General features: G+C 44.0%; 1 protein-coding gene across 2 annotated transcripts in view; it reads right to left on the bottom strand.

Moving 5' to 3' along the window:
- Positions 1-12,021, bottom strand: part of LOC134340284 (SH3 and cysteine-rich domain-containing protein 2-like) — a 232,084-nt gene that overhangs the window by 12,520 nt on the left and 207,543 nt on the right. Inside the window, exon 10 of one of the 2 annotated variants that reach the window (XM_063037330.1) lies at positions 2,321-2,458. The exons of the other annotated variant lie outside the window; for it this stretch is intronic. Within the exon in view, the coding sequence (XP_062893400.1) occupies positions 2,321-2,458 (138 nt within the window). The remainder of the gene's footprint in view (positions 1-2,320; positions 2,459-12,021) is intronic. 2 annotated transcript variants of the gene reach the window in all.

Raw genomic sequence — 12,021 nt, 5'->3', positions numbered from 1 at the left:
CATGTATACCTAGCCACTGAATCTTCCTAACTAACCTCCCATGCGGGACCTTGTCAAAGGCCTTACTGAAGTCCATGTAGACAACATCCACTGCCTTCCCTTCATCCACTTTCCTGGTAACCTCCTCGCAAAACTCTATTAGATTGGTTAAACATGACCTACCATGCACAAAGCCACGTTGACTCTCCCTAATAAGTCCCTGTCTATCCAAATGCTTGTAGATCCTATCTCTCAGTATTCCTTCCAATAATTTACCTACTACCGATGTCAAATTTACTGGCCTATAATTTCCCAGATTACTTTTAGAGCCTTTTTTAAACAACGGAACAACATGAGCTATCCTCCAATCCTCCGGCACCTCACCCATAGATACTGACATTTTAAATATATTTGCCAGGGCCCCTGCAATTTCAACACTCGTTTCCTTCAATATACATGTGGTAAATAAATCTGAATCTCATTTGAAACAGGGATCAATAAATTCCTGGCTATTAATAGAGTTAAGGGCTATGGGGAAAGAGGATGTAATGGTGGCGAGGCAGAAGATTTGCCACAATCAATGTGTCCAGCTTGAGAGGCCTGGTGTCTTATTTTGGCGTCAATGTTCTTATGATGAAGTAGAGAATCAAGATGGGAAAGATTTAAAAAGGGACATAGGGGTAATTTCTTCTCACAGAGTTCAAAGTTCAAAATAAATTTATTATCAAAGTATGTATATGTCACCTGGAGATTTTTTATGTTGTGAGCATTCACAGTACAGAGAAATACAACAGAATCATTGAGAAACTACAAAGATTGACAAAAAACTAATGTACAAAATACAAATTGTGCAGATATAACAAATAAGTACATAAACACATAACATTGAGAACATGAGTTGTAGAGTCCTTGAAAGTTAGTTCATAGGATGGTGCATATATAGCATGAGCTGCCAGAGGAACTGGTAGGGGTGGGTACAAGAAAAACATTTAAAAAGCAGTTGAATATGGATGAAAAAATGCTTAAATGGATATGAGCTATACACAGGTGAATGGGACTAATTTGGATGAGCATCTTGGTTGACATTAATGAGCAGGGCCTGTTTCTAGGCTTTATAACTCTATCATGAAGGTGTGGCTGTCATTCTTACAGCAGAGGATGTTCAAAACTATTGAAAAAGGTGACAGTAAGAGCTTTAACAGAATGAATGATAAGAAACAGTTTAAGCAGCAGAGGAAGAGTGAGAAAGTACAGATACTAAAATAGACCCAGCAAATTGCAGTTGTCCGGAACACTCTCCCTGAATAGACAGCAAGAATTGGCTTCAATAAGAACTTTTAAACAGAGTATGCTGGGGCAATTAATTACCGGGTGACAACCAAAGACTTAGCACTGTTTCACATGCTATAGCAAAGAAGGCCATTCAGCCCACTCAAACCATGTCAGCTCAACAGGAGATAAAAATATAACAGATGAGCTTTATTTGTTACATACACATCGAAACATACAGTGAAATGTATTGTTTGCTCAAATTAAATCAACGAGGATTGAGCTGAGCAGCCTGAAAGTGTCACCATGCTTCCAGTGTCAACATAGCTTGTTCTACAACTTACTAACCCTAACCTGTACATCCTTGGAATGTGGAAGGAAATTGGAGTACCTGATGGAAACCCATGTGGTCACAGGGAGAACATACAAGCATGTCTTTGGGATGTTGCTAAAAACCAGAGCACCCAAGTGCTCATCCAATTCCCTTCAGAAGGCCTGATTAACTGCTTCACCACCTTTACAGGACCGGAAGCCAAGAGCAGGGAGGACAATGTCCTGTGGCTCTGCACAGATCCTGCCATGTTCACAGAAGGACAGTTTCAGCTGAAACTGGCCCAGAAACAGAGCTATGTACATAATAACTGCAATGAGCCATCTGTTTGATGTGAATTTTTGCCCAGGAAGGTCAATTAAACATCTAAATTACAACTTTAGCCATGTGATACAGCAAAGACCTAACAATATGGATCAATCCCCCACTAGGCTCCACACCATTGAGGATATCCTCAAAAAGGTTCTAAGTGCCAACAGCTGTCCATAAAGGGAGTGGGGTCGTGACAGCTGTGACCTCTCCTGTAGTCACATAATATCAACAGAAGCAGAGTTAGCAATGAGCATAGGAATGCAGGATGGAATTTTCCGCTTATTTCCCTTATCTGATTTATTGACGACAGCTAGGGCCCTCACCATCTCTCCTAAGACATCCACTACTCCAGAGGAGGCCAGGAATTAAGGGAACACACTTCTGTTCAGGATGACTCATCTCCTCTGCCAGCTTCAGATGTTAACTGACCTGCAGTTCCTTCAGGGGCAACTGCCCCTGCTCTTTGCTGCCTTGAAACGTTTTATTGCACTGCCAGACTTTCTCTCCAGGTCGGATGCGCTGAACAAAGTTGGCTGGAAAAAATCCTACGCGGTCCCCGATTTTACCCTGAGACAAAGCAAAAAGAGCTACATGAGGGAGTCCTTGTGAATAGCACACAAAGCATTAAACAGCAAGCAACATGTTGTAGGGAGAGTTAGAGCTAACCCAGGTATACAGACCGCCCGATGATGCCATTCACTATATGAATTAACCAATCAAATCTCATCATGAAAACTGATTCACTATAATAACTAGAAGAGATTCTGCATGTGCTGGAAATCCAGAATAACACACACAAGATGTTAAATGAACTCAGGAGGTCCTTTCCATAGATGCTGCCTGACCTACAGAGTTCCTCCAGCATGTTGTGTGTGTTACTTTGCTAATAATAACTACTGGGTGATGTACCAACCATTACTGCTGCCTCACAGCTCTCGTGACCTGAGTTTAATCTTGACCTTGGCTGTTGTCTGAGTTAGTTTGTGTTCTCTCCCCACCATGGGTTTCTTTTGGATGGTCCTCCTCCTCTTCTGGGGTGGCATGGGAGCGTAGCAGTTAGCGTAACATAATTACAGCACCAACAACCTTGGTTCAACTCCTGCCACTGTCTGTAAGGAGTTTGTACGTTCTCCCCATGATCGCATGGGTTTCCTCCCACAGTCCAAAGACGTGTGAGTTAGTAGGTTAATTGGTTACATGGGTGTAGCCCTCTCAAAATGAATGCTAACATTGCATTTGCCCTCCGCATCAGCATCAGTGGCTCCACAGTGGAGAGAGTGGAAAACATCAAGTTCCTTGGGGTGCAGATCTTGGACAATCTCACCTGGTCCAGGAACACCACTGGGATTGTGAAACAGGCCCAGCAGAGATTGCACTTTCTGAGGAAGCTTAAACAAGCATCACTCCCCACTAACATCTTAACTACATTCTACAGAGACGTGGTTGAGAGTGTGCTGACCTTTTGCATCACAACCTGGTACTCCAGCTGCAATGCTGTCGACAAAAAAGCCTTGCAGAGGGTGGTTAGGGGAGCAGAGAAGGTTATTGGGGTCTCCACACCTTCTGTCCAAGACCTCTTTCAGAGTCGATGCCTCCAGAAGACACGGTACATCATTAAAGACCCCTCACACCCGCTCCATGAACTGTTTGATCTTCTGCCATCAGGCAAATGTTACAGGAGCATCAAAACTAAAACCACAAGGCTACTAAACAGCTTCCTCCTACAGGCAGTCAGACTGCTAAATAGCTGCTCCACCTGACTCTGCTTTGGACACTTTTAACTTGCACTGGACACTTATAACTGATTTTAACTGACATGTGGGCTCTGTGTTTTACTATTTATTGTTATTTTTATTATTTAGTGTTGCGGTTGTTATGTTATGATTGCACTGCTCCTGGGAAACGCTGTCTCATTCTGCCCTGCAGAGCTGATGTACGGTTAGAATGACAATAAAGTTTTTTGAATCTTTGAATCTTACCAGTTACTCTGTCTGCAAGAGACAGAGAATAAATATCTGCATTGAAGAACCAGACAATTACTTCTGGTATTCTAGCTAACATTTAATCCTCAACCGAACATCATTGAAATAGACAAGACACTCAAGGATCTGCAAACATTGAAATTCAAAACAAAAGCACAAACTGGCTTCAGGACTGTTGCAAAGTCTTGACCCACAATGTCGATCATCTCAAACAACAGGAATTCTGCAGATGCTGGAAATTCAAGCAACACACATCAAAGTTGCTGGTGAACGCAGCAGGACAGGCAGCATCTCTAGGAAGAGGTACAGTAGACGTTTCAGGCCGAGACCCTTCGTCAGGACTAACTGAAGGAAGAGTTAGTAAGAGATTTGAAAGTGTGAGGGCAAGGGGGAGATCCAAAATGATAGGAGAAGACAGGAGGGGGAGGAATGGAGCCAAGAGCTGGGCAGGTGATTGGCAAAGGAGATATGAGAGGATCATGGGACAGGAGGTCCGGGGGGAAAGACAAGCGGGGTGGAACCCAGAGGATAGGCAAGGGGTATAGTCAGAGGGACAGAGGGAGAAAAAGGAGAGTGAGAGAAAGAATGTGTGTATAAAAATAAATAATGGATGGGGTACGAGGGGGAGGTGGGGCATTAGCGGAAGTTAGAGAAGTCGACGTTCATGCCATCAGGTTGGAGGCTACCCAGACGGAATATAAGGTGTTGTTCCTCTAACCTGAGTGTGGCTTCATCTTTGCAGTAGAGGAGGCCGTGGATAGACATGTCAGAATGGGAATGGGATGTGGAATTAAAATGTGTGGCCACTGGGAGATCCTGCTTTCTCTGGCGGACAGAGCGTAGGTGTTCAGCAAAGCGGTCTCCCAGTCTGCGTCGGGTCTCGCCAATATATAGAAGGCCACATCGGGAGCACCGGATGCAGTATATCACCCCAGCTGACTCACAGGTGAAGTGTCGCCTCACCTGGAAGGACTGTCTGGGGCCCTGACTGGTGGTAAGGGAGGAAGTGTAAGGGTATGTGTAACACTTGTTCCGCTTACACGGATAAGTGCCAGGAGGGAGATCAGTGGGGAGGGATGGGGAGGACGAATGGACAAGGGAGTCGCGTAGGGAGCGATCCTTGCGGAAAGCAGAGAGAGGTGGGGAGGGAAAGATGTGCTTAGTGGTGGGATCCCGTTGGAGGTGGTGGAGTTACGGAGAATAATATGTTGGACCCGGAGGCTGGTGGGGTGGTAGGTGAGGACCAGGGGAACCCTATTCCTAGTGGGGTGGCGGGAGGATGGAGTGAGAGCAGATGTACGTGAAATGGGGGAGATGCGTTTGAGAGCAGAGTTGATAGTGGAGGAAGGGAAGCTCCTTTCTTTAAAAAAGGAGGACATCTCCCTCGTCCCGGAAGGAAAAGCCTCATCCTGAGAGCAGATGTGGTGGAGACGGAGGAATTGCGAGAAGGGGATGGCATTTTTGCAAGAGACAGGGTGAGAAGAGGAATAGTCCAGATAGCTGTGAGAGTCAGTAGGCTTATAGTAGACATCAGTGGATAAGCTGTCTCCAGAGACAGAGACAGAAAGATCTAGAAAGGGGAGGGAGGTGTCGGAAATGGACCAGGTAAACTTGAGGGCAGGATGAAAGTTGGAGGCAAAGTTAATAAAGTCAACGAGCTCAGCATGCGTGCAGGAAGCAGCGCCAATGCAGTCGTCGATGTAGCGAAGGAAAAGTGGGGGACAGATACCAGAATAGGCACGGAACATAGATTGTTCCACAAAGCCAACAAAAAGGCAGGCATAGCTGGGACCCATACATTGTTTCTCTCTCTCTCCTTTTTCTCCCTCTGTCTATACACCTTGCCCATCCTTTGGGTTTCCCCCGCTCCTTGTCTTTCTCTCCGGACCTCCTGTCCTATGATCCTCTCATATCCCTTTTGCCAATCACCTGTCCAGCTCTTGGCTCCATCCCTCCCCCTCCTGTCTTCTCCTATCATTTTGGATCTCCCCCTCCCCCTCCCACTTTCAAATCTCTTACTAACTCTTCCTTCAGTTAGTCCTGACAAAGGGTCTCGGCCTGAAACGTCGACTGTACCTCTTCCTAGAGATGCTGCCTGGCCTGCTGCGTTCACCAGCAACTTTGATGTGTATGTCGATCATCTGTTTGCTGCCACAGAAGCTGCTTGGCCAGATAAATTCCTTCAGCAGTTTGTATGTTTCTCACTGATAAATGCTATCTGGAGATTATCAAATACAGTACTTTGCTCTTTGAGTTTACGATGTGCAAATTGTCCCTGAATTACAATAGTGACTGCATGTCAGAGATAAATGCTGGAAATACTCAGCAGGTCATTGCACCAGTAGAGTAAGAAATATTTCAGGTCAATGATTAACCTGAATTTTTAAACTTTCTTTTACTTTAATATAGAGATACACAAAGGGCCCATGCCATCCAATTACGCCATGTGACTAATCAATGTACTCTTTGGACTGTGGGAGGAAACCAGAGCACCGAGAGGAAACCCACACAGTAACGGGGGAAAGGTACAACTGCTTTACAGTCAGTGACAGGAACTGAACCCAGGTCACTGGCTCTGTAATCGTATTATGCTAATTGCTACAGAATCAGAATCAGGATTATTATCACCGGCATGTGTCGTGAAATTTGTTAACTTAGCAGCAGCAGGTCAATGCATTACATAGGAGAATAAATATAGAAGAAGAAATAAAATATCAATTACAATATGTGTATATTGACTAGATCAAAAATAGTGCAAAAACAGAAATAGTATATATTAAAAAATTGAGGTAATGTTCACGGGTTCAATGTCCATTTAGGAATTGGATGGCAGAAGGGCTGTTCCTGAATCGCCAAGTGTGTGCCTTCAGACTTCTGTACCTCCTACCTGATGGTAACAAGAAGAAAAGGGCATGCCATGGGTGCTTGGGGTCCTTAATAATGGATGCCGCCTTTCTGAGACACCGCTTCTTGAAGATGTCCTGGGTACTTTGTAGGCTATTCTCCTTGAATACTCCCGCCACTTAGTTGGCGCAAGTTTTCAGAGCCTTACCAGGTATTCCATCGGGACTTTCCGCCTTGCAAGGGTTCACCCTCTTCAAAGACAGCCCAACATCGACCTCCAAGACAGAAATCACAGGGTCACCAGATGCAGCAGGAATCTTCTTCTTTTACATTCTCCTTTTCAAAGTGGGCATAGAAGGCATAAGAGGCATTGAATTCATCTGGTATTGAAGCATCACTGCCATTCATGCTATTGGGTTTAGCTTTGTAGGAAGTAATATCTTGTTAACCCTGCCAGAGTTGTCGTACATCCGATGTTGCCTCTAACCTCATTCAAAATTGTCTCTTCACCCTTGAAATAGCCCTCTGCAAGTTATATCTGGTTTTCTGGTACAGACTTGGGTTGCCAGACTTGAATGCCACAGATCTAGCCTTCAGCAGACAACATACCTCCTGGTTCATCCATGGCTTTTGGTTTGGGAATGTACAGTAAGTCTTTGTGGGCACACACTCATCCACACAGGTTTTAATGAAGTCAGTAACAACTGCAGCATACTCATCCAGGTTCGAAGATGAATCCCTGAATACGGTCCAGACCACCAACTCAAAGCAGTCCTGTAGGCACTCCTGTGCTTCCCTTGTCCATACCTTCTTGGTCCTCACTGCTGGTGCTGCAGTCTTCAGTCTCTGCCTATACTCAGGGAGTAGAAGTACAGCCAGGTGATCAGACTTCCCGAAGTGAGGGTGGGGAATAGCACAGTAGGCATTCTTGATGGTGGTGTAGCAATGGTCCAGTGTGTTGTTTCCTCTGGTGTTGCAAGTGATCTGTTGATAGTAATTGCTTAGTGATTTTTTCAGACTGGCCTGGTTAAAATCTCCCAAAACGATGGCGAAGGTGATAGGGTGTGCTGTTTTGTGCATGTTGAACCCATTGCTCAGATCATCTAAATCCTGATTGACATTAGCCTGAGGTAGAATGTACCAAAATGATCATGGAAATCTCCTGCGGTAGGTAAAATGGACGGCACTTAACTGCGAGATATTCCAGGTCTGGTGCCCTGGTGCCCTACTGCCCTGTTCCTCTTGCCATAGACTTACTGAATATTTCTATTTTATTCCAGATTTCCAGCATCTTCAGGTCCTTTAAATGTCTAAAAAACAATTACTTCTTGCAAAGCCAGTTGTTGAACAAAATAAAACTTTCAGTACAACAGTTCATTGATGTAGCATTAATGCCAGCCAGTAACTGATTAGGCACGGTCTTGGGCAGTGAGATGGTCTGGTCAGAAATGGTTATGTAATTAGGCAATGAGCTTGTTGTGCGCAAAGTTGTTTCAAGATAAGATTAGCTTTTTTTTGTCACATGTACATTGAAGCATACAATGAAATGCGCAATTTTGCGTTAACGACCAACATAATGTGAGGATGTACTGGGTGCAGCACACAAGTGTCACCGTGCTTCCAGCAGCAACATAGCATGCCTACAACTTACTAACCCTAACCTACATGTCTTTGGAAACTGGAGCACCTGAGGGAAACCCACGCTGTCATTGGGAGAACGTACAAACTCCTTACAGGCAGCAGTGTGAATTCAACCCCAATCGCTGGTGCTGTAAAGCGTTACAATAACTGCAACACCACTGTGTAGCTTTCAAAATGCTGAGGAACTCAGTGATTCAGAATTGTTGGAAATCTTTCAAATAACAAAACTGTAAAAGCAAAACACAAAAAGGAAAAAAAAAATCCCATCTGTTTCTTCTACCATTCGAATTAGCTATGTAAATCAGCCATTTTTATTGGATGAATGCCTTGATCTGTCTGTACATCTCCCTCTGAGAATAAATTAAAATAAATGCCAGGCCATCATCACATATCGTCACTGCTCCCGGAGGAGCGATCAGACTCAAAACAAGCTGCTTGATTCCAACTAATAACTCCCTAGAATTTTAATAAGGAACAAGGTAGGGTCCTGATCTCTAAGGTAGGGAAGGGATATGAACGGGTCCATGGTTGTGTTGGATTCTGATGTTTTAGTCCAAGGTTCTTTTAGAAGTCAGGAAAGAGGCACAAACCTGTTGTTTCATGATCATTATATTAAGCATTAATAAAACAAAGAGAAATTGAAACAGAAAAAATTGAAACAGTGATGTGGACGACAAATTACAGCAGGAAATAGAAAAGGCTTGTCAGAAGGGCAATGTTATGATAATTGTGGGGGATTTTAACATGCGAGTGGATTGGGAAGATCAGGTCGGCACTGGATCTCAAGAGAGAGAATTTGTAGAATGTCTGCGAGATGGCTTATTAGAACAGCTTGTTGTTGAGCCCACTAGGGGATCGGCTATACTGGATTGGGTATTGTGTAATGAACCGGAGGTGATTAGAGAGATTGAGGTGAAGGAACCCTTAGGAGACAGTGATCATAACATGATTGAGTTCACCGTGAAATTTGAAAACGAAAAGCCGAAATCCGATGTGTCGGTATTTCAGTGGAGTAAAGGAAATTACAGTGGCATGAGAGAGGAACTGGCCAAAGTTGACTGGAAAGGGACACTGGCGGGAAGGACGGCAGAGCAGCAGTGGCTGGAGTTTATGCGAGAAGTGAGGAAGGTGCAAGACAGGTATATTCCAAAAAAGAAGAAATTTTTGAATGGAAAAAGGATGCAACCGTGGCTGACAAGAGAAGTCAAAGCCAAAGTTAAAGCAAAGGAGAGGGCATACAAGGAAGCAAAAATTGGTGGGAAGACAGAGGATTGGCAATTTTTTAAAAGCTTACAAAAGGAAATTAAGAAGGTCATTAAGAGAGAAAAGATTAACTATGAAAGGAAGCTAGCAAATAATATCAAAGAGCTTTTTCAAGTATATAAGAGAGTAAAAGACAGGTGAGAGTAGACATAGGACCGATAGAAAATGATGCTGGAGAAATTGTAATGGGAGATAAGGAGATGACAGAGGAACTGAACGAGTATTTTGCATCAGCCTTCACTGAGGAAGACATCAGCAGTATACCAGACACTCAAGGGTGGCAGGGAAGAGAAGTGTGCGCAGTCACAATTATGACAGAGAAAGTATTCAGGAAGCTGAATAGTCTAAAGGTAGATAAATCTCCCGGACCAGATGGAATGCACCCGCGTGTTCTGAAGGAAGTAGCTGTGGAGATTGGCGATGATCTTTCAAAAGTCGATAGATTCTGGCATGGTTCCGGAGGACTGGAAGATTGCAAATGTCACTCCACTATTTAAGGAGGGGGCAAGGAAGCAAAAAGGAAATTATAGACCTGTTAGCTTGATATCGGTGGTTGGGAAGTTGTTGGAGTCGATTGTCAAGGATGAGGTTACAGAGAACCTGGAGGCATATGACAAGATCGGCAGAACTCAGCATGGATTCCTTAAAGGAAAACCCTGCCTGACAAACCTATTACAATTTTTTGAGGAAATTACCAGTAGGCTAGACAAGGGAGATGCAGTGGATGTTGTCTATTTGGATTTTCAGAAGGCCTTTGACAAGGTGCCACACATGAGGCTACTTAACAAGAGCCCATGGAATTACGGGAAAGTTACATACGTGGATAGAGCATTGGCTGATTGGCAGGAAACAGAGAGTGGGAATAAAGGGATCCTATTCTGGTTGGCTGCCAGTTACCAGTGGTGTTTCATAGGGGTCCGTGTTGGGGCCGCTTCTTTTTACATTGTACATCAACGATTTGGATTATGGAATAGGTGGCTTTGTGGCTAAGTTTGCTGATGATACGAAGATAGGTGGAGGGGCCGGTAGTGCTGAGGAAACAGAGAGTCTGCAGAGAGACTTGGATATATTGGAAGAATGAGCAAAGAAATGGGAAATGAAATACAATGTTGGAAAGTGTATGGTTATGCACTTTGGCAGAAGAAATAAATGGGCAGACTATTATTTAAATTGGGAGAGAATTCAAAGTTCTGAGATGCAACGGGACCTGGGAGCCCTTGTACAGGATACCCTTAAGGTTAAACTCCAGGTTGAGTCGGTGGTGAAGAAGGTGAATGCAATGTTGGCATTCATTTCCAGAGGAATAGAGTATAGGAGCAGGGATGTGATGTTGAGGCTCTATAAGGCACTGGTGAGACCTCACTTGTAGTACTGTGGGCAGTTTTGGTCTCCTTATTTAAGAAAGGACGTGCTGACATTGGAGAGGGTACAGAGAAGATTCACTGGAATGATTCCGGGAATGAGAGGGTTAACATATGAGGAACATTTGTCCGCTCTTGGACTGTATTCCTTGGAGTTTAGAAGAATGAGGGGAGACCTCATAGAAACATTTCGAATGTTGAAAGGCATGGACAAAGTGGATGTGGCAAAGTTGTTTCCCATGATGGGGGAGTTTAGTACGAGAGGGCATGATTTAAGGATTGAAGGGCGCCCATTCAGAACAGAAATACGAAGAAATTTTTTTAGCCAGAGGGTGGTGAATCTATGGAATTTGTTGCCACTGGCAGCAGTGGAAGCCAAGTCATTGGGTGTATTTAAGGCAGAGATTGATAGGTATCTGAGTAGCCAGGGCATCAAAGGTTATGGTGAGAAGACGGGGGAGTGGGACTAAATGGGAGGATGGATCAGCTCATGATAAAATGGCGGAGCAGACTTGATGGGCCGAATGGCTGACTTCTGTTCCTTTGTCTTATGGTCTTATAATGATAGAGGTCTACTAAGTGAAGGGAAAGAGAGAAAGTAAGAAAAGAAAATGGCACTGCCTTATGGTCAGCTATTTTTAAGGAAAATTCTGATCACATTTATATATAAGAATTAACCAAGTAGAAAATCATTACTCAAATAATGCAGAACAAAGAAGCTTCCAGAGCTTTCCAGAATTATACTTTGGATAGCCACTAGGGGAGCACAAGGATGCTGCCTGGTTTAGAGAGTATGCATTGTGATCAGAGATTAAGGGAGCTAGGGCTTTACTCTTTGGAGAGAAGGAGGATGAGAGGAGACATAATAGAGGTATACAAGATAATAAGAGGAATAGATAGAGTGGACAGCCAGCGTCTCTTCCCCAGGCCACCACTGCTCAATACAAGAGGACATGGCTTTAAGGTAAGGGGTGGTAAGTTCAAGGGGGATATTAGAGAGAGGTTTTTTACTCAGAGAGTGGTTGGTGTGTGGAATGCA

This window comes from Mobula hypostoma, chromosome X1 (assembly GCF_963921235.1).
Source record: "Mobula hypostoma chromosome X1, sMobHyp1.1, whole genome shotgun sequence".
Taxonomy (NCBI): domain Eukaryota; kingdom Metazoa; phylum Chordata; class Chondrichthyes; order Myliobatiformes; family Myliobatidae; genus Mobula; species Mobula hypostoma.
The sequence above is the reverse complement of the archived record's forward strand: the minus strand, read 5'-3'. Positions and strand labels throughout refer to the sequence as shown.